Source organism: Sciurus carolinensis, chromosome 9 (genome assembly GCF_902686445.1).
Source record: "Sciurus carolinensis chromosome 9, mSciCar1.2, whole genome shotgun sequence".
NCBI classification, from domain to species: domain Eukaryota; kingdom Metazoa; phylum Chordata; class Mammalia; order Rodentia; family Sciuridae; genus Sciurus; species Sciurus carolinensis.
Genome location: NC_062221.1, coordinates 6148860 through 6172493, shown reverse-complemented (window position 1 = coordinate 6172493; position 23634 = coordinate 6148860). Strand labels below are relative to the sequence as shown.

Here is a 23634-nt window from a genome sequence, read left to right as displayed (position 1 = left end):
AAAAGACCTGACCAGCACAACTATAGAGTAGGAAAGGTTTATTTGGGGGCTGTTGGTTTCAGAGGTCTAAGTCCATGAACAGCAGACTCCATTCCTTGGGGCTCACGGTGAGGCAGGACATCATGATGGAAGAGTGTGGCAGAGGGAAGCAGCTTACATGGTAATCAGAAGCAGAGAGAGATGTGTCCACTTGCCAGATACAAATATATAACGCAAAGCCACACCCAATTCTCACCTCCTCCAGCCACACCCTAACACTTCAGTTATCACTGTTAATCCCTATCAGGGGATTAATTCACTGATTAGGTTAAGGCTCTTGTAACTCAATCATTTCTTCTCTGAAGCTTCTTGCATTGTCTTGCAGGTGAGCTTTTGGGGGACACCACATCTAAACATAACATGCACTAATAACAAACATTTAAATTTTTTAAAAATTAAAAAAAGAAGAAGGGAATAGCCAAAGAAACCAAGGAAAGGTTTGAGTCAGTGACTAATAAACTGATTTTCAGCACAAAGCAGGAAGACAGAGGTGGAATGTGGACACTAATGTAAGTGTCTGGCACACTCCTTCTGAGGGAGCTGGTTGGAAGGGTAGTGGACACTAAAATTACAGAGCTAGAGTGTTTTTTGTAAAAAAGAATCAAATAGTTCTACTTGGACGAATGACATGAGCAAATACCTGCTCTATGCTAACCACTGTGCAGAGAATGCACATGAAAATCATGTAGACAAGCAACATACTAGCAAATGAATACACAGTTCTACACTGATACTTTAAAAACATGAGCATTTGTTGGATGGTCAGGGAGGCTTCTTTAAGCAGATATCAGGTAAGTTCTCCTGGAAGAGCAATTTGCACAAAGGCCTAAAAACAAACAACAACAAAGGAAACATAAGGAAAAGAAAAACCCTTGGAGTATTGGAGCATCTCATCCAAATTTAAATTCACACATACCATCAGAAAAATATTTTTGAGCAAACACATTCAAAGTGTATACACTTATTCACTTTTAAACTGTATGCATATATTATTTTACATCCTTATTTTTACTATAAAACATATTCAAAACCAGAAATTTTAAAGGATGAGGTGAAAAAATAATTAAAAGTGAAAATGTGTGATGTCATTGGCTATCAGGGAAGTGCAAATTCAAAGTGTAAGGAGATATCTTCTTACCTCAATTAGAAGGGCTACTGTCAGAAGGACAAAAATAACAAATGATGCTGAAAGTCTGGAGAAAAGGGGACTCTGAAACACACTTGGTGGGAATGTAGATTATGGACAGCAGAATGAATATCCCTCAAAGCTACATATGCATCCACCATATGATCCAGCTCTCCCACTTCTGGGTATAGATCCAAAGGAAATGAAGTCAGCATGCCTAGGGATGCTGCAAGCCTGTGTTTATTGTGGTGCTGAGATACGGAATCAACCTAGGTGTCCAAATTGCGGTCCACTTACACAATGGCATGTTATTCAGCCATAAAGGAGACTGAAATCCTGTCATTTGCAGCAAAATGGAAGGAACTGAAGGAAAATGAAAAAAGCCAGACAGAAAGACAAGTCCCACGTTCTCTAGTGATTACTAAAGGCTGAGGAGAGTAGGCAGGAAGGAGCACAGGAAGGGCGGATGATGGGCATCAAACACAGCTCAGAGGAGGAATGAGGTCCAGCTCCACAGCACAGAGGGATGACTGGAGTCCACGTGACCATCACACACTTTACCAAGAGCTAGAAGAAAGTGGCTCAACACCTCTAAACACGAAGGAACAATCAGGAGGCTAATTACCCTAATTTGATCACTGTAAGCTGTATGCATGTGTTAACATATCACATCATATAAATAAAAGTTGTATTGTCCTCTCTCTATATCACAGTGGATTGTCTTGCCCAACCTGAGAGCATAATTCTCTTCCACAGCACTGGAGAAGTGGAAGGACCAGGTAGGAGCTGGTGAGCAAAGGGAGGATGGACACTGCAGAGTGGAGGAGGTCAACACCAGAGTGAGTCTTAGCCTCGTAGACCAAGTGAGGAGCCTGGGTTTATTGCAACCTGTGGGAAAACCCTGATGAATTTTGATCAGCAGACACTGCCCAGTGTCTTGGTCTATTCAGGCCACCATAACAAACTGTCATACACTGGTGGCTTATAGCAACAGACATTTATTTCTCACAGTTCCAGAGACTAGGAAATCCAAGATCAAAGTAGATTCAGTGTGGTGAAGACCCACTGTGTGGCTCATGGACCTTCTCACAGCGTCCTCCCTTGGCAGAAGGGGCAAAGGGCTTTCTGGTGTTTGTGTTATAAGGGAACTAAGGCAGACTGACAAGGCAGTTTACAGAAAGGCAACTCGTTCCAACCAGATCCTTTAGTAGATTTGATGGTGGAAAGATGAGTGACTTTCTCTCTCTCTCTCTCTCTCTCTCTCTCTCTCTCTCTCTCTCTTGCTCTCGTTCTCTCTCTCTCAATGGCTTCTCATCTTTATCAGTGAAATAAGACAAGAGATCATTAGCGGGAAGTAGGGTCAGGGGGAATGGGTAGGACACAGGAGATTTGAGGAAAGAGGTCAGAAATGTAGTCTTTGAGAAAGGAGCCATGAGCTTCCTAACGACACTCCCCAGCTTCTTAGGAACAGGCAGCATCATGTGGAGCCTGAGCTATGGATTCTAGATAAGACAGAGGTCTAGTGTTATCCATCCAGGAGCAGGAGCTGAAATGGAGCTCAGCCAGGCTTGAGCATGGGCCTTGGTGTGAGTGGTTTGATGTGGTGAAACGTCTCCAGATAGGGGAGATGTGTTTGAGAAGACAGAGGGTAAAGATGCAGGTTAGGAAGGCAGGCCACAGACACGGAGGCCCATGCGCACCATGCTCTGAGCATAAGGTTTGCAATGCAAGGTGATGCTGGGAGGCTTGTAGCTTAAGCTCCCATTTTTATCAGTTTTTGTAGTTGGTGGGCTCCCACTCCTCTGCCATGGTCTCACAATGTTTCTTCTGGGATTCACATGATGACAGAGGAGGAGAGGTTTGAAGCAATAAGTTCTGGTGAGGAATAACATGGCCCTTAGAAATTTCTCCAGCAGGGCTTTTTATTGATGCTATGGGACCAGAGTTTGAAAGTCCAGGCAAATGATAAACATTGCCTCCCTAAACACTATCCCTGCCCTCATTAGGATGCAGTTCTTTCCCTTTATGGCCATCCATCAGGGTCCCTCGTTTAAACTGTTCCATGCACGTGACCCATTCTGTTAAGTGCACATAATTTTGTAAACACTTGAACCTGACCGAAGTGACCGTTCCATTTAAAAACAAATTTCTTTTCCTTGGTCTGTTGTTTTATAGCCCTTGTTTTTGAATACTCTTATCTCCCTTGGAAAATCATTGTGCTTCACTGAACTAATAAATATATATTACTCATACCTCCCTAACTGTCCATGTATACTATATTTATGTTGTACATATGCTTTTTAAAAAAATTTAAATTGGCATAGAAGTGTTTTCTCAGCTTAGTTAAAATCCTGGTTTATCACCTGTATTGTATTTCCTTCGTGTTCATGAGCCAGACTATCCTATAATGAAGCATGTCAATTTTACTACTGTCATGAACATTCCTACACAGTCAGCCAGATGTTCTGCATCAGTCAAGGAAATTAAAAGAGAGTGAGAGAGAGAAAGCTTTAGAAAACAGTTAACAGAAATAACTCTATTCCTAGGGGAACCAAAGTATGCAGTCCCTCTGAACTGTCTCTTCTGATCCAATAGCGGTTAAGCCTGTTTTAAACAGTGCATGAGTGAAATCTGTGTCCCCCTTGCTGCTATCATGGATATTGTGTGAGTGCCAAAAAACCCTGGGCACCAAGCTGTTGGAATACACAGCACCTCTTTTCATGCATCCTCAAAGCATGGTGGTTAGAAATGGGCTGGGCTTGACCCTGCCTCTGCCACTTGCATACCACTCCTGTTACCTGATACCTCTGTGCTTGGCTCCTTTACCTGGAAAATACAGAAAAGCACAGGACCTACTTCATAGATTCCTACTTCATATGAGATTTAAAAGATGTAATTCATGCAAAATTCTTGGAACAGTGACTGCCTTCTAGTAAAAATTCAATAAAGTAAGTCCCTCTGAAGAAAACAAATGACCCCCTTAGCCATGTCCCCATAACCTCCCATGTCAGTGAAGCAGCCAACATACTGCAGAATCATTGAATTTTGGTGTCTGTGCCTTCCATAGTCTGTGGGGTCAGGGAGTTCCTATTCACATCTGTCGCCCCGCACTGCCAGCCTAAGGCAAAGCAGCTACTCAGTAAATACTTTTTGAATATACATTCTCAGTCGTGACAAAAATTTCACCCTTTGGGAATGACTTTTATTTTCACAAATAACCCCAAATTTATCTGGGCCCAAGTATATTATTAAAGGAGACTTCTCAAACTGAACATAGGTTCCCACATTAAAAGCAGGGTTCATGAAAGAAATGAAACTTGGTTCTTACATTTGCTTACACTGTGACAAGTACACTCCCAAAAAATTCCAAAAGAGACTTCCAGACTTCTAAAAAGGTTTTGAGCAGAGGTTGTGTCACTAAAACGTGAGTAAGCATTCAAGTTATTAAACTCGTTTCAAAATATAAATTCTAGTTTTTACCTTAAAATCATAGTAAGTTAGATATCTCAGTACTGGATATATTAGGAAAGAGGACAGTATTGGCATTATTTACTCTTAACTTTAGAACTCTGAAAGTTCTGGGGAATTGGCAAATTTTTGGTTCTAAGAACACATTGCCTTCTTCCCTTAGGGACTAACAAGAATATGGAATATCCCTATTTTATTTGAATTCGATATACAAATATTTCCTAGAATCTAATTATTTTTTAAAATATTTTTTAGTTGTTAATGGAACTTTATTTTATTTATTTATATGTGGTGCTTAGAATCAAACCCAGTGCCTCACACATGCCAGGCAAGTGCTCTACCACTGAGCCACAGCCCCAGCCCAAGAGTCTAATTTTTCTCAATATATTTTTTTCGTTTTGATACTATGTTCAATATTATTTTGGCCTCCTATTGAATACCAGTCCTAAAGAAACTCATTTTTTAAAAGCCTCTCTGTTAAATGAAGGTCTGTGAAATCATTTGATACCTCATTCTAGGGTCTAGTAATTCCTTCTACCAATAGACAGTCCTCTTTGTGTGACAGTCCTCTTAATTTACAAAGGTAAATTCTTCATGTCATATGTAAGCCCTTTCCTGTGCTCTGTGGGCAACATTAGATTACCACCCTCTCAAAAGCTGGTTTCCCTAAGTAGTTCCCAGATCTCAGTGCCCGCAAAAGTCCTTGGGGAGCTCATTTAAAATACCATTCCTGTTTTAATGCCAGTATTGTGCTGTTTTTGTTATTATGACTATGTCTGTAATTCGAAATCGAGTATTGTGATGCCTCCAGCATTGCTCTTTTTGCTCAGAATTGCTTTGGCTATTCTGGATCTTTTGTTTTTCCATATGAATTTTTGGAGTGTTTTTTCTAATTCTGTAAAGAATAGCATTGGCATTTTGATGGGGATTGCACTGAATCTGTAGATCACTTTTGGTAATATGGCCACTTTAACAATATTAATTCTGTCTATCCATGAACATGGGTGGTCTTTCCATTTTCTAGTATCTTCTTTGACCTTTCTTCAGTATTTTATAATTTTTATTGTAGAAGTCTTTTACCTCCTTTCCTCCTAGGTTTATTCCAAGATTTTTATGAGGTGGATTATGAATGGAACTGTTTTCCTGATTTCTTTCTCTGCAGATTCATTATTGGTGTATAGAAAAGCTAGTGATTTTTGTATGTTGATTTTGCATCCTTCTACTTGGCAAGGGTACCAAAAACATGTTAGAGAAAGGAGTCTCTTTAACAAGTGGTACTGAGAAAACTGGATATCCATATGCAGAAGAATTAAACTAAATTACTATCTCTCACCCAGTACAAAAGCCAACCCAAAATTGATCAAAGATCTAAGCATAAGATCAGAAACTTCACAACTATTAGAAGAAAAACTAGGAAAAACACTACAACATATAGATGGAAGCAACAACTTCCTGAATAGAACTCCTGTAGCTCAGGAAAGAGCAAGAATCAATAAGTGGGCAAATTAACTGAACAGACACTTCTCAAAAGAAGAAATGCAAATGGTCAACAATCATGTGAAAAAAATGTTCAAATCTTTAGCAATCAGGACAATGCAAATCAAAAACTACACTGAAACTCCATCTCACTTCAGTCAGAATGGCAGCCCTCAAGAATACAAATATCAATAAGTGCTGACGAGAAAGCAGGGGAAAATGAATCTTATACACTGTTGGTGGGAATGTAAATTGGTAGAGACACTATGGAAATCTCTATGGAGGGTCCTCTACGGTATAAATAGAGCTACCATATGATCCAACTCTACCACTTCTTGGTATTTATCCAAAATAAATTAAAGTCAACATACTGTAGAGATGTATGCATCTCCACGTTTATCACAGGACAATTCACAGTAGCCAAGTTATGGAGCCAGCCCAAGTGTCAACAGACAAATGGACAAAAGAATGTAGTATCAATGGAGTTTTACTCAGTCATAAGAACAAAATTGCCATTTGCAAGAAAATGAGTGGAACTGGAGAGCATAAATTTGAGCAAAATAAGTGAGACTCAGAAAGAAAAGGATTGTATGTTTTCTCTTCTATGTGGAAGTTGAAAGAGGAAAACAGAACAGGAAAAAAGGGTGTCGTGAAAGCAGAAGGGAGATGATAATTAGGGTAGAGAAGGGGACCATGGGAGTGGGGGAGGTAGAGGGCTTTAGGAATGAAATTGACCAAATTACACTTACATACATACAGGAATACACATCATTCTGTATAACATGCATCAGTTAAAAACTGCCAGTTCTTCAGGTCTCTGCAAGTCCTACAGATGGTACTTGCTGGGGTGGGTCTGTGACTCTACATCTTTGACAAGTGATCCTGGAGTTCTGGGGCAGAAGGTCCCATAGCCGATCTTTAAAAAGCACCAGGACAGAGACAAAGGTAACTGGAACCCAGCTGGCTTGGCTCAAGTTCCTTCTCCATCACCCGCACACTGCAGGTCAGTTCACCTCAGGGCAGCTCAGTTTCTCCATCTGCAAACCAGAAGCCAGCCCCTTCCTCACTGGGTTGATCGGGAGGTGGAGGCAGATGGTGCCTTCGGAGAAGCACCCAGCAGAGCACCCAGCACAGAGCGAGCACCCAAGAAACAGCAGCCGTAAACCATTAGCTCGGAAACTTCAAGGCTGTCATGTAGTCTGCTCCCCTGGACTGAAGCCACCGCGGCTCACTCTGAATTCTTTTCGGTTCTCCCCTCCTCAGTAAGGACCAAATGCGGCCGTCTGTGGCTGATGGGAGCCGGGTCCCTCATTAGCATCCTACGTGGGTGCCTGGCTGCTCCCTAAACCGGCACGCCCCTTGCGTCCTTTCATTTCGGCATCTCATTAGAGCGCTGCTCGGCCCACCTGGTTGTTTCCATCCCTGCACCCACATCCCTTTCTTCTGCACCTCCTTTCAGTCCTCACATCTTTTGACGCCAGTTTCTTTATTCGTGGTATCAAATCCTTCCTTTCCCTCTGTCATTACCCCTCCTTCCTCCGCAGCACCCCACACCCCTCCACCCGCGGCTTCTGGTGCCATCCCACTCGGCCTCATTACCCCTCATCCTGCACATGCCTCAGCCCCGCATCCGGGCATCACGCCCTGGTCTTCCTCTCCGCTTCTTATCATATCCTGCCCCTTTCCAGCCTCCCGTTTATGAATCACATCACACCCCCGGCACCTTTCCCGTTGCGCTCATCCATTTATGCATCTCGTTACCCCGTGGCCTGTGCACATCACCCGCGCCTTACTCTCCGCACGCCTCATTACGGCCCCATCAAGCATGTGCATCTCATTACTCCCTTTGAAATGCTGGCCTTGCGGTACACCCTTCTGTTTGCATCTCATTACCTCCCAGGTTTGACAACAGCCCAACAAAAAGAGACAGATAAGCATGTCCCTTTCTTTAGAAAACCAAATATGTTTCTCAGACACCCAACACCAGTGTTTCTTAAACCAGCCATTCGCTTCAGAAACGTTTACATACATTTATCTAGCTAAAAGACAAAAGGCACTGTATTCTATATGCATAAAAGGGGACTTCTCAGCTTGCTTTTTCAAATCATCATAATTTCACCACGTGCTATTATTTCTCTAGTTTACAAAATAGCATGATCACCCATGAACTGATGGTGGCTACGACTTGCTGGAGTTCAGAGAGCAGTCATTTGGCAGTTTGAGAAACTCATTGGAAACAGAGCTATTTTCCCAAGAAATGCTAACGAATGGCAACAGCAGGCTCCAAAATCCACACTTGGCAGAGGAAGGAATCTTATTTTTAAGTATGACCTCTGTCATTTGACCCAGTCTCTAATACTCCCTATTTAGAACCTGGTGTCAGTGTGCTTTAAGTTTGTTTTATATTCTAAAACAAAATAGAATATATTTCAAACACTATTTGGTGCCTATCTCTGCATCTCCATGGTTGAAGAGCTGGGTTAAAGAACTTTACCATGGAGCCCTCTGACAAGGATAGGTGCAAAAATCAGGAGAAAGAGGTAGTCCTCTAGTGGCTCTGCCCACCAAGACCAGCCTCCCCTGGAGACATCAGAGGCCCCTCTCTGGATGCCCTGAGGGCTACCATAGAAGCCCTGCTCACCGAGTTCCTCTTCCTCAGTCTCAGTCTCTGCCTCACTTTTACTCTTTATCAAATCATGAAATAGCTCATAATTCAGAGAGTGGAGAAATATGATACCCACTTCCACCACAAGTTAGAAGGTGAGGTTCCATATTTGCTTCAACCATCTCCCTTTACAAAAAGAAATTGAGGCATCTCCTGAGGGTGATGTGTTTTATTTCCATGAATGTTTTTGTACTATTGTTTTAAAATTTTACTGATATATTTTCATGTTGCAGTATCTTTAGCAATGTGCTTTCTGCCCTTAACATTATATTTTTTAAAGATATATCTGTATATATCTGTATACATTTAGGGCTAACTCATTGAGTATCTGTAAAATTTTCCACTGTGTAAGTGGAGAGCAGTTATCCATTTCTCTGCTGAGGGCCAGTACAGTTACTGACCACATATGCAACACTCACTATTATCACCAGCACTTGGAGTGCAGCTTGGTCCATTGAATGACTAAGTGGAGACACTTAATATTCCAACATCTTGGGAAGCCATGCTTTCTCTCCAAGTCCATGACAGAGTCTCCCCTTCCACCACTTCAAGTAGTGAACACATCAACAAAATGATAGTTGTTAAAATAAAATTAGATTCTGACCAAATATTGACGTGTGTTAGAGTATTAAAATAATCACACCTCACACTGATGATCTGGTTCCCAGAAGTTGGAATACCTCAGAAAAGGACAATAAAGAAGAAGAAAATTACAATGACTTCTATGGAAGCATGGTTAGATTTCCCCATAATTTAACGAGCAATCATTTAAGAAGTTACTAGAGACTCTTGCAAATACCCAATGCAAAGTCGTTCTGCAAAAGTTTGACCTAATTCAAACTGGGATTTGGGATGGTAATTCTTCTAGAAAATTCAGAGCCTAGAAAGTTTTCCTGTGTGATGTGGAAAAAGAAATCGTGCTATGCTGGTGGGAATGTAAACTGGGCATTGATTCTGGAAGGTGTCTGGAAGGACCGAGTGAACTTAAAGATATGCATAAGGTTCATTTTTACCATCCCATGCAAACAAGGTTTCTATGCAGAGGAGATTAGAACTTTCTTACAGCAAATAAGCTTGCTAGTTCCCTTTGCCTCTGAGGTTGGTCCAGAGGCATCCTCCACAAACTAAGGTTGGCACTATGGGTGAGGAACTCTGAGGTTCTTATCAGGGAATTCATACAGAGGAGGGATTGCTGCCTTCTCACCTGAAAGAAGGGGAAAAAACCCTTAGCTCTGGGGAAGGGCTCTGGTTCTTACTTTCACCCTTTGGAAGATGAATGAATCTCTCCAGGAAGAAGATGAGCAGCATCTCCAGTTGACAACCCAGGACACCTCCCAGACCCAGGGCCGCATCTTGACACGTGTACACGTATCTCTGAGAAAACAAACCTAAATTCACTGCTACACTTTGTTCTTTTAGCTCAGCTCCCAAGTTTCAGTACAATTTGCTCGGGAAACCCTAACACAAAAATACCTTTCTGCAGTCCCACACTGATATCCTGTGACCGAGCAGTTCCACTATGAAGTGACCATCCTGGAAACACTTGCTCACGTCCACCACAGACACGTGTGAGGATGTGCTTTGTTACAGAGTTGGCACAGGGTGGCCATGACCGGGGAAGTAGTCAGATGAGATGGGTAGGTGTGGGCATGCACCAGGACTCACCGCACAGCCGCAGAGGCACAAGCTGGGTACTCACAGCACCACGTGAAATCTTGAGTGAACAAACGAGAAACAGAATGAGGCCTGGGGCTTGACGTCCTTCATGAACATGAAACACACTAGCAGACGCTGCTATTTTTCAAGAACACACGCCTGTTCCAAGATATCAAACCAAAAGATGAGCGACCATGTTGACGGCCCTTGACGTACAATGGTTTCACAGAAAATCTTTTAACTTGAAAATTTGTCACAGCAGTGCACATTTGATAGACCCCTTCTTCAAATGTGGATCTTCAGTTTTTTTGTTTTTTTTGTTTTTTTAGTGCTGGGAATTGAACCCAGCATGTGAGGCAAACACTCTACCAACTGAGCTACATCCCCAACCCTTCAAATGTGAATCTTCAGTGACTGTGGTGAGATGCTCTAGGTTGCTGGGCAGCCTCAGTTGCCCCAAGCCCAGGATGAGCAGCCCTCTGCTGTGCACTGGCTTCTGACATTCTTTGGGTCGGTGTTTTAAATGTATCTTCGGCTGGTGATGCTTTTTCAATTTACCTTGGTTCGTGAGCAAATAACCCCACTGTAAGTTGAGGATCATCTGCATAAAGGGGAAGTGGGAATGAGTGGTATCAGGGTAGAGGGGAAAAATTAAAAGGACAAGAGAAGGACCTTGCCCCCAGCAAGGGAGATTCCCAAGGGAGAAGAGGCAGACCCTTCTAAAAAACCATTCTGTGCCAGCGCCCTCTGGTCCAGTGCCCTACAGTAGCTGCTCATTATACACCTGTAGATGGAAATCATCAGTTAGAAACCACCTTAATCCTTTGTTTCCCAATATGAAAGGAGAACATAGAAGTACTCATCCTGATGGCCAGAAACTCTAATGCTGACACCACTGTAAAAATGCCACTTTCTTGACATTTTGACTATTTTCAGAGACTTTTGTCCTGGTTTTCACTGATAAAAATATTTTGCTACTTTTAATGGGCTTAAGTTTAAAATAAATTGGATTTAAAAAATTAATTGTGGGTCTATCAAATATTACAAATTTTGTTAGCTAACATCACCCAGGTGGCCACCTGCATTTTCTAATCAAGCCATACTCTTCATCAGCTTTTCTAGAAACTGCTGTGTGTAACCTCTTGCTGTGTTATCTGCCAACATTCTCTTGTCACATTATTTTTTCATGATCCTTAGGCAAGTGTGCAAATTTGACTTGGGGAGTTAGTACAACCTGCAGATGCCACTGGGTGTGATGGCGCACACCTGCAATCCCAGGGGTTTGGGAGGCTGGGACGGGAGGATGGCTTGAGCCCAGGAGTTTGAGAGCAACCTAGGCAACACAGCAAAACTCCATCTCTTAAGAAAAATCAAAAATAAATATTTTGAAAAGCTTAATGGTCATAATTGAATAGACATGAGAATAGAACTCCTAAATGCCTTGACTATTATAGAGATGAGGTCTATAGGCCTCACTCAGTCAAAATTCATAATGCTTTGTTGAGTATCTATCTACAATGGGCAAAATGCTATTCTAGTTTCAGAAGTAACAAAATAACACAGAAACCAGTCTTCACGCCCAGCAGATATAATCTAGTCAAGGGCCAAGAGTCAGACCAGAAGCAGCTTCACACAGTCACCCCCAGCTGGGTGAAAGCCTATTCCAGCTCTGCTCTGTGAGGAAAACCGCACCAACTCAAGTGCCTTCTCCCTTCCATGCAGGACGGTGCCTCCTTGGCTCTGTATCATGTTCTCTGACACCAGTGCTGTAAGTACTAAGTGTTCTAAATTGAATTCAATACTGTTTTTCAGAAGTTTACAGCACAGATGTGCTTCGAAGTCTCTTTTGCCAGGTAGTCCATTCAACACACCAAGTTGCCTACAAGACACCACGCCTATACACTGCAGAACAATATGCAGACGAGTTGCCGTCATGTCCCCTGGATGAGTGCATTTCACCCCCAGACTCTGTACAATTAGCATGTATGCACTAGAAATAACTACAAAGACAGAGAGCCTTACTGTTATGTGGAAAATGCTGGGGTTTTGGTTTTTTGTTTGCGTCTCCTACAGTGCGCATGAACTACGTGGCTGGAGTTGCTGCTGGTACCCAGAGGCACACAGAGCTCAGGAGGCAACCTGTGTGCCCTGTGTTGTATAAATAGCTTTAGGACAGTAGAAGTGTGCCAGAACCCACAGTTCTTGCAGATGCGTGCTTTTGCTGGTCTCTGGAGAATTGCTCACAGTCCCCCCTGCAGCATGTGGGTCACACTGAGAGACCCAGAGGCCACTACACACTTGAGCAGGATTCACTGTGTGGACTCACGCTGTCATCGTCAGCAGAACAATGTTGGAAATATTCCCTCCTCTTTCCAAATTGACTGGTTCATTTCTCCCCTAAGAGGCTTCTTATGTAGTTTTCCAAATTCCTGCTCTCATTAATGACTTTCTCCTAAAATTGGAGAAAAACTCATCTATCCAACTATTTTAAAAGATCATTTCCCCTCAGTGATGGTTTGTCTTTTTGAATTAAGTGATGCTTGTCAGGAAAATCCTTCTTAGTGTATGATTATTATACATCTTTTTTTTTTTTGGTACCAGGGATTGAACCCAGGGGTACTTTGCCACTAAGCCACATCCCCAGTCACTTTTTATATTTTATTTAGAGACAGGGCCTCACTAAGTTAGCGAGGTTGGCTTTGAACTCAAAATCCTCCTGCCTCAGTCTCCCAAGCTCCTGGGATTACAGGTGTGTGCCACTGTACCCAACAGGACTTGATTTCTTACTGGCTATCAGAAGCTGGCCATAGTTCCCTGAAGCTTGTAATATGGCAACTTGCTTCTTCAAGGCCAGTGGGAGTCTCCCTATGCATGTGGGGGCTAACCAGGACCGCAACTGTGGTTGGGTATGTGTGTGTGATAGTCATGAGGTGACAGCCCATCACCTTTGCTTATTCTTGGTTAGAAGCAAGTGGTAGAACCCGCCAACACACAAAGGGAGGAACACCAGGAGGTAGAAATTACAGGGTGGTCACCCGAGGGTCCATCTGCCATAATCCAATCAGAACTGAAGTACTCAGAATGACTTAGAGTTAACGGTGAATTATTTTTATCATTCTTCTGGAATCTGGTTGTCTTAAAGGACATCTGTAATTCTCTAAATCAATTTTAGTTCTCTTATCTTTAAATATCACAAAATAGAAGGGCCATGTAGCAATTCTTGGGCAAGACCCAGGGAAGCTACAGCGCCCAGAAGTGTGAAGAAGACAAAGAGTGACTGAAGTACATGTAAGTGGTCAGCACCCCCAAACTCAGCTGTCACTGGTTTGTCCTTGCTTCTTGTGTGATTTGTCTTACTTTGATCTTCCACAAATATTTGAAATTGCACATATTTCGCCTGTCTCTGTTTAAAGTTGGCTCCTGTTGCCGACCTCAGTTGTTCGCAGGATTACCATTCATCCTCTTCACTCGGTTCCCTTTGTAGAACACCTGAATCCTCTGAAGAGCTAAGCCTGCTTTTGGCTTCAGAACTTGAATGCAGGGATGTAGCTTACCATCTGTCTTAAACTTTGTAAGTAACTTTTTGCCAAGACAAATGTGGATTATAGGCAACAACCTGGGACCTTTCTGGTCTCAGAACAGGAAAAATAAAGGAACCCCAAAGTATTATTTTAGGTACTTTGTTTGCTAGTAGTGTTTGTGGTGAATGAAAAATTGATCCTTAATTGTGTGAGAAACAGAGAAGTAATATGCATGCCAATGGCCAAGCACAGACTTCAGAGAGTTAGCAGTTTCGAAACTGATATTTATGAACATCTGCTTTTTCCCCATAAATTTTAATATGGATTTCATCCTTTGAAACCTACAAAACTCCCAGGTGCTTCTTTAGTCTTTATCTTGTGGAACATTCTTTTTATAAAAAAGACAGAAGGAAGGAAAGGAAGATAGAAAGAACAAAAGAAAGAAAGAGAGAGAAAAGTCTCCTTTTTTCCAGTGAACATATTCTAAATCACCTTGTTAAATCAACATTCCTGTATATGCAGTGCCTGTCGGAAAGCCTGTAAAGTTATGAAATGTTAGCAACCCCAGATACTCAGCACACGGAGCCTCTTAACAGAGAATCTTAACACGGAGGATCTTAACAGAGAATGCTGGAAAGGACCCAGTTCAGTCCCAGTTACGCCTTTCACTGTTCCACCCACTCACTCGGGGCTTGCTATGTGACAAGCTCTTCAGTTGCTGAGGTCACAGCGGCCAACACAATAAACACAATCCCTGAATTCCTCGTGCTTACATTCCAGTAAGCGAGAACGTTCTCTGAGAAGAATTCCCTTAAATTCCATGACACCCCTCATACAGTTTATTGGAAAATGGACTTTGCCCTGGGTCTCAAACCAAAGATGTTATTCCATTCCTGGTGCCAGAATGGAGGATGAAACTGCAAACCACGTAGGCATGCTCCGCTCTCAAGGATCTCATGGTCCCTGTCACCTGTGTGAAGAACCCAGAGGTGGGGATCAGGAGCTTTGGACAGGCTCCAGATAGCCATTCTTTGTTTAGACCATTACAAGCAGTGCACATATTGCCTACACTGTCCAGATCTGGGAAAAAGAATCATTACCATAGGTGGAGGAGATGAGAGTACGTGGGCCAGAGGGCAGGGGCAGAAACTCCAGCTCAACCCAGAAGAAACACACAAGTACACGGGGAGCAAGGAGCGTGGAAGGCTAGGGAGAGCATGCAGTCCCCTGAGAAGGAGCAACTTTTGAAGAGTGCAGCCTTGGCCACCCTAGAACAAAAGACACCGGTATTTACATACCAGCAAGGCCTCAGGAGGACAGTAGAGCTATTTAATTTGGTTAGGCTAATACTTTTCCATCCATTTACAGTCGAATGGAAATTCTCCTCAGCCTCTCAACAGGAGCACATTGGCAGGGTGCCCCAGGGTCCTAAAACTGGACGATCCTCTCCGTGATCAAATTAAACTCCACCATTTAGAGGAAAAGTTAACTGGTTTACTGATAAATAGCAAGACATAATTTTCCAATAAAACCAATAGAGCTATATTATGAAATAGAATGCAAATTTGCACATGCTTTTAAGATAAACAGTATGACCAAAACAGTGCTGGAGCCCAGGGCTGAGACATTAGGTCCATCCCTGTAGTTTTCCATCAGCCCCTGCAAAACCAGCCTTATGAAAACAATATTTATGAGAATAATATTGGTTCATAATTTTATATAAAATGTAAATAAAAGAGAAGTCGTCCAACATTTCCTTCAACAACACTGCTACCTGGGATGTCCCTCCTTTTTAGAAAATCTGGAACTGCTCCTGGATGCAAGGGATGCAAGAGATTCTGGGCCTCGCCAGGTGCTGACACCAGCCCTGGGGCTTGCTTCCTCTCTGCATCTGAGAGCACTCCCGTGGCGGAGTCTGAGCTGACTGCTCCATCCACTGTGGCCAACAGCAACTTCCTCGGTGCCCCTGTTGGTGAGCACTGGCTGTCCTCATCCCGCATCCTCTTTCACTGTCTCGGGAGGCCAAGAGCAGCAGATCACCTGTATTCTTTGTGCTCTGTCTTCCTGCAACAGGATCTGGACCAGGTTCAGCTCCGCCTGGAGGAAGTGCGGTTCTTTGACGTGTTTGGCTTCAGTGAAGCGGCGGGAGCGTGGCAGTGCTTCATGTGCAACAACCCTGACCGAGCCAGCGGTGAGAGGCCCCGCGTCGCCCAGAGCCCTGTGCCCCGTGGGCTCACCGGGTCTGTGGGCCCCGCTGCCTGGTTGACTTTCCTCTGCATAAACATCCCCAGTTGTAATCATGCGGTTGTACCTGATCCCTGCTTCATGCTGAGAAAGGCATCTCACCAAAGACATGGGGAAAGGGAAGATGTTGGGAGGAGAGAAGCTCAGACCAGAGGCAAGCACGAGACAGTGCCTTTCACCTACGTGGTCTGGAGAAGGCAGTATTGGGCTGGGGCCAGGGCTGGGGCCGGGTCTTGTCTAGCTCCATCCCCAGTGCAGGAGGAAGGAGAGGAAGGGAGGAAGGAGAGGAAGGGTGGAAGGGAGAGGAGAGGGAGTGTCAGTCATTTCTCTCAGAAAGCACCCTTCATTTCACCCGAAAGTCCAGAGGGTTAGAGAAAATCAAGCCCCTGTGAAGGTATGTTCCAGAGTCTCACGGAAGTGCACCAAGTGAGTGTGCACACAGGTACTGCTATCTCAGAGTGACCCCTTCCAGGGTGGCTTGATGACTGGCTGTGTAGACAGCAGAACACTGAAAGAGTAAGGGATTATTTGAAGAATAACCCATGTCTGGTTATTTCCCTTCCCCTTTCTTTTCTGCTGCCTAGGAATTTGGTCTTCTGACCTTTCAAAAAAATAATAATCATTAGTGAATATGATCCAAGCCCTGTGCTAAATATATCAGATACCTTCTATCATTTCATCAATACTCAATGATTTTCTTATGAGGTAAGTACTGAGGTTATCTCTGTTGACTGATGGGAAAACTGAGGTATGGCAACTGTCCATGGTCACACAGGATTTGAACTCTATCTGACTCCAGAACCATTCTTTTAGCAGTTTGCCATTCTCCCTCCTGGTGACCTGGCCTACATGACCAGTGGAAAGAGGCTGATAATAAGCCAATGCTAAAAAGTCATGTGTCCTTGCAGGTCGAATACTTTATGACTAGTTTCCCCTCTGAAAGGAGATTTTGCAATGCTGATTCAGCTCAGGAAGTGCAGTTTAGACCAAGGGAGCAGTGTTGAAATACTGTAGAACACAAGGGCACTTGGTAGATAAGCCACCCTCCAGAAAGCCACTGATAATGCCACCTGTACCGGTTCTTTAACTTCAGGATTCTGTGCATCTTGAAGATTACCCACTGTGGCAAGTCTATCCTCTTGTTACTGCCAAGACGTTGAGGCTGAATCAGAAAAGTGTGTTTATATGGCCAGATGGAGACGTAAGGCGCTCACAGAGAGGCACTAATTAAAATGCATTACCCCACGGAAAAGGTGTGGATGAAGAGCCGGCAGTTAAGGACGCCAGCCTTTGTGAGGCACAGATTGTTGGCTGATTGCAGAAACTGAATTGAATCAATGCCAGAGTGAACACCCCAATTTTTTAAAAAGTTAATTCAAGCAAATAAGGAATTGCAGAATTGAATGTCTCCTTTATAAAACTTTCTAATTAGGCCCTATTTCGCATGTAAAAATGAGCATGAAGGAGACTCTCTCTGAGAGCATGGTGAAGTGAAGTACTTATTGAAGGTGGCCCGAGAGCCCTGAGGGCTCCCTCCGAGGAAGCTGAGTCCTTGGTGCACCAGCATTTAATCTCTCTGGCCAAGGGAAGCCTCAGGAAAGGGGCTGAAAACTTGGAAGCACAAAGTGCTCCCTTAGCGTATGTTTTCTCAAGTTCACTGCCATGCTCTTGAAAAGCACACTTCACACATTCACTCTTTCTTATCTGTTTCTCACAGTTACCCAGAGACTGAGAACATATAGCAATAAAAATTCAAACAAGGCCAAATATTTTATAGCAGAACATATTGAATCAAAATGTTTGGCCCTGAGAAGTTGAGTGTGTTTGGATTTCTTTGCTCATTTCCTTTTGCTACATGAAAGGGGCTTCGAGTTGGAGAGAAATCCTATTTTAAACTGTTATTTTCACCAAAACCATAGACCCCCTGAAGAGTTTATATAGGCTGTTGACTTCGTCTCTTATTTTTACCTAAGCATATAAATCATATATTTAATTTAAGTGAAAGGTTTAACATGCTGCTGCTGCCAAGCATACTCATGGAGATAGCATCTGCATCTACATTCTGCTTGAGTTCCAGGTTTTAAGATGCTCAGGACAGAACATCTTGTTACTGGGCATGCACAGCAAGCTCAGCACTTGCACCCAGTTTCCATTTAGGCAGCACATGCTGGTGGCACTGGCTGGGCATCCTCTACAGGCTGGCCCCTGGGATAGGAAAATGAATAAGCTACCACATCTCTGCCCTGAAAGGGATTCTGATTCAGTCAGAGCCAGAAGATGGACATGAGAAAATCTAGTGTAATCTTTTGTATGTCGTCAGCATGGACTAGATATCTGTTGCGTGAGTGAATGGATGTATAATATTTAGAAATGGCAAAGTCAAACATGCCTTGAATGTTAAAATGTGCTGCCTCAGGATCGTGATTATGTGTAAACTATGCCAAATACAGCACCACCCACACCCAGGAAATTTTGAACCTGGTAAGTGGACATCGGTGCTCTTTCCGCCTTAAGAAAAGTAGCCACATGAAACCAAAAGGCCGCTCTCTGCCTGTCTTGGTGCTTGACTGTTGTGTCCACTATGTGTGGTGCGCTGCTCTGGCCTCCGCTGGTGTCTCCACCAGGGCTAGTTGCCCTGCCAGCCTCAGGGAGGAGGAGTCTAAGGAAGTAGAATCAGACTCTAATTCAAAAGCCTGAATGAACTGGATTTTTAGCATTCTTTAAAGAGACCAATCAATGATACAATAATTGTTCTCACATACTCAGTTCTCCAACATTTTTTAAAATGCTGGCCAGCATCTCCATAAATGAGGAAAATATCTGAGGCAATTAGGCATCTAGACACCAGGAAAGACAGCCAGAAACGTAAAATGCTTCTTCCAAACGTGTGGACCTAGCTGTGGAGTCCTTCAGAACCTGACAGCAACCTCTGTGTCCCCTCTGTGGGTAAATTCTCACCACCTTCCCACTGACTTCCACACCAACACGTGGAAGTTCACTGGAGTTTAATATTTAAAGATCAATAATTTTTGTATTCAATTAAGTGTATATTAAGTCAGAGGAAACGAAATTCTAGAGTTATTGCAGAGGCCCAGAAATGATTATAATTGCTAACATTTACCATTCTAACTACTATATATGAAGCTTTACATACATTTTTATCATTTTGTGACCATTACTGACTATGTTTTACGACTGAGAAAACCAAAATTAAGCAATTTCTCCAAGGTTACACATCTATCTAATCACAAAACCAAGATTTTAATCCAGACAGGCTGATTCCAGAACCCAGAATTTCAACCTCTAAGGCAAGTCCAAGTTAAGGGCATCGAATTTCAGAAATTGCAAGAATAATTATTCCTTAATGTTATAATATATTGTCAGGACCCAGAGGACGTCTGATATTTTAGAAGTGTTCTACCTCTGGGTGATATTTTACAAGAAGAGCAAGAATTTTGCTGTGGCAATGTGTGGGAAATTATTACACACAACAAATGATCGCTGCTATTTCCGGTTCCTCTGATTGTTGATTCAGTTTTGGTAACCACTTTTTAAAAGTACAGAATAGAAAATTAGAAAATCACAGAAATAACTCAGTAATCCTGGAAGACTTGCTGGTGAGGTTTGTCGCAGGATTGAGCAAGTGGGCGTAACAGAACAGCACTTATTCTGGAAAACCATGCGGGCCCCTCCCTCAGCTGCCCTGTGTCCTGGAACTGCATGTGACGGTAAGAGTCAGTCAGAGGACTACCCTGGGACACTTCTGGCTCTCTGTTCAGTCCCATGCTTTAAAGTAGGAGGAAGAACTAGGTCATGACTTTCACTCCTGCTTCTCAAGACACGTGGGACGCCTTTGTCCCGCAGAAAGCAGCCTGGAGTTTTGGCAGTCATGTTCTCCTCTATAAATCTGGGCCGTCTCCAGCGTGACCACTCTCTGAATCACTAGATACGGAGAATCTGAACGTGATTGTCACTGGGAGGTCTCCTCCGGTTCTAAAAGGAAATGGGCAAATTCTTTTCAGACGACCTTCTATTCTGATTCCTCTATAGAACTGAGTTCAAATATTCACAAGAACGTGGTGTTAATTGAATCGCATGGCAATCAGAGATGGTTGGGAATGAAATCAGTAGAAACAGGCCTCCTCTGGAAGGAGACATGGCAGCGACTGGTACTTATGACCATGGCTCTCCTGTGATGGATCTCCCTCTCATGGGCAAGTGGACTTCCTGCTCCAAATGCCAATGTGAAGGAGCTCCGAGGACCCCACTCCTAATGCCACGAATAGCCTCATGAGCATCAATATCCAACTTCTCCACTTAATTTCAATGCCAACTTTCACAGGCTTTTTGAAGTGATGAAAGGAACCCCACTTTGGTTGTAGGCGATGTTTTGGTTTGTCTTTTTTCTTTCCTCCAGCCACGCAGGCTAAAATAGCCTTCCGTGCTAAATGTTGCTAGAGTGCCAAAACCAGGGCCAGGCCTGCCGCACGTAGCTGCATGCATTCACGTCTGCATTCTGTCAGGACTACTGGATGTATGCTAATCACAGAAAACTGAGCCCCAGCTTGCTCCAAGATACTGTGGAATATCCACGACAAATCAAATCCACACTTCATTAACCGACTCAGATACGGAACTTTTTCCTTGCCCCTCCTCCACTCCTTCCGCGTTTCTGTGTCCTGGACCTTCCTCTGTCAAACCTCCCACACTCTCCTTCTCTTGCCCACTCGCTCTCTCACACTCACACTCACACACACACACATGCACATATGCACCTGGACACACACACACACACATACTCCACAACAAAAGAAACTCCTCTCCCCTCTGTCCTTCCTGTCCCCTGCCCACTTCTGCACTGCACAGAGCATGCTGTCTGCCATCAGTCTCCCACTAGACAGTAACTGCAAGAGGAGGAGCCACACATCACCCATCTTTGTGTGCCCTACCCAAGGCCTGGCACACGGGAATGCCTAATAAGCACTTAGCAAATGGATGCCTAATTCAGTAGTCATGTGAGTGATAGAACAACTATGGAAAAGGTAGGGTTTGTTTTGAAATGCAGTCTTAGAGTCTAACTTAAGGAAATTTAACACTTTATCAAAAATTTTTATAAGCTAACAAAACGTATACACTGTGGTGTTCACCTGTAGTCCCAGCTGTTCGGGAGGCTGAGGCAGGAGGATCACTTAAGCCCAGGGGTTTAAGAGCAGTCTAGGCAAAATGGCAAGACCCCAACTTAAAAAAAAAAAAAAAAGAAAAAAAGAAAAAAGAAACCTAACTGAACTAAAGCTTTGAAATAAAAGTTGCTGTGTACAAGATTAAAGGTTAGGCAAGGCCAATTGTCACGTCTTACTCAAAAGCTTCCCACACATGTTCGCACAGAGCCCCTTGCAGTCTTGCTGGTAACTGGTGAGCCTGGGTGGGAGAGAAGCTGAGTCCAGTGGCCCAGCACCCTCTGGGTGGACTTCCTGTTTCACTGGCACCACTTTTCATCTGCCTTTGCGTGTTGGTCAACAGCCCTGTCCTGATGTAGGTAAAAGTGTCTGGTAAGGCTCAGTTGCAGCAAGCCACTAGTCACTCCGATTACCCACAAACAAATCGCCAGCACAGAAATGTGTTCCTGGGGAAATACTGCTGAAGCAGTAGATCTGAGCTGTGATCGGAGGGCTAAGCAGCTGAAGAGGGCAGAAAGAGAGTTCCAGGAGAAAACACCCACACAAAAGCCTGGTGGCAGCAAAGGGCATGGTGGGTATTAGGAACGGAGAGATTTCTCCCCAGCACAGTGGAGCACAGGGGAGAAGGATGTGGGTCAGCTGAAGCCGAGAGGCAGAGAGACCAGTCCATGTGAGACCCTGAAGAGTGGTCCCTAAGCTAAGAGTGATGGAAAGCCAGCCCCATGAGATGTCACACAACAATGTCACCATCGATTTCTGCTTTAAGAGATCATTCTGGCCACAGTGTGAGAGGCAGACTGGAAGGGTCCAGAGTCATTCAATGAGGAGGCTATTGCTGTTATTTTAGGTAAGAGGTGAGGACATCTTGTACTAGGGCTATGGAGAGGGGCAGACAGGCATGAGAAAGTAGAATCCTCAATACCGGGTGTTAGACTAGACTGGGTGACAGGACAGTGGGTCTCAGCCTGGTGCAGCAGACCTAGTGGTGTTTCATTTACACAGCTTAGGGAATCCTGGAAGAAAAACAAGCATTTGGGGGAAGAAGGAGGGACAGTGGTGAGTTTTAATTTAAATGAACTGAGTTTGAGATACCCAGTATCAAGTAGATGGTGGGAGGTGAAAATTTAGAGTTCAGAGGAACCTGCATATGTGCATGAAAATGGTTCTTGAAGAAGTGGTCACTGAACTGTAGAACCAGCGAAGACTGGCCCAGGAGAGTACAGAGTGAAAAGGAGAGAAGTTCCTCAGGAAAGAGCTGGAAAAAAGGCTGAGGAGTGTCCAGAGGGCAGGAGGGAACAGGGAAGTGTTGTGTCCCCGAAACTAAAAGAGAAGATTTTAAGGAGGAGCCAGTGAATAGGATTAAATGCTGCTCAGAGGCCAGTATCATGAGGACTGACCATGTGCACAGATGGGTGACCTGAAGCCATCAGAGACCACAGAGAGGCAAAGGATTGGAGGCTGCCTCAAGGGAGGAAGGAGGCAAGGGAATGGAGAGAGTTCTGGCATAAGGAGGAGGTGAGAAAAACAGCAGTGGGTGGAGGCGAAGCAGAGGTGAAGCCCCTGAGTGTGGTTACAAGTCCTCGGGAGGCTTCTTTGGGTGGGAGAGATCAGAGTATAGGAGGGGAGATGATGATCTTTACCGTAAGTTTCTGAGAAGATGGGAAGTGAAAACCTAGGCAGGATAAGAACGCCCTCTTGAGACATTTAGTGACTTCGTTCTCTGTGTTTGCTAAAAAGCACCGCTATACTTTTCAACGGGTGAGTTTGTAAATGGAAACAAAACTTCATTCCTAAAATATTTATATGTGAATTAAAAATTATACTTATTCTGAAAACTGATGCCCAGAGCTCTTTTGAATATACTCAGTGGTTTTTCAGGGAAGCCTCTGTAACCGCAGCCAACACTCCCACAGTAACACTAATTACAGCTGCCATCTTGTTTCTTGGGTGAGCCTTTGATCAGTGCCTATTTCTTCCACTGAACAGTCAGTTCTATGAAGTAAGTGGTCTTTCCTCATGCACCCATTCTCAGTCCCTAGTACACAAAAGATGCTCAGTAAATATTTACCAAATAAATGAATCACCAAAGTTTGTATCTTGGAAGATTTTCAATAGTAAAATTTTTCTCAGTCAAGCAGTGGCAAAAAACAAATTAATGAACTCACAATAGATTCATCTTAGGAGAAAAAGGGTAGACACTCATATGATGACATTTGCTGCATACCTTTCATCCCAAATATATTCTTTGTGTAAGCAATTTTC

At 43.5% G+C, this 23634-nt stretch overlaps 1 protein-coding gene across 6 annotated transcripts in view; it reads left to right on the top strand.

Annotated features, from left to right (window-relative positions):
• The window catches only part of Veph1 (ventricular zone expressed PH domain containing 1), a 222698-nt gene that overhangs the window by 181248 nt on the left and 17816 nt on the right, over nt 1-23634 (top strand). For 4 of the 6 annotated variants that reach the window (XM_047563393.1, XM_047563390.1, XM_047563389.1 and 1 more), the window contains one exon: nt 16025-16142. In XM_047563393.1, the coding sequence (XP_047419349.1) occupies nt 16025-16142 (118 nt within the window). Of the gene's footprint in view, nt 1-10759; nt 10993-15747; nt 15924-16024; nt 16143-23634 lie in introns of those variants that run through there. The other 2 variants (XR_007110145.1, XM_047563392.1) reach the window with 2 other exon arrangements.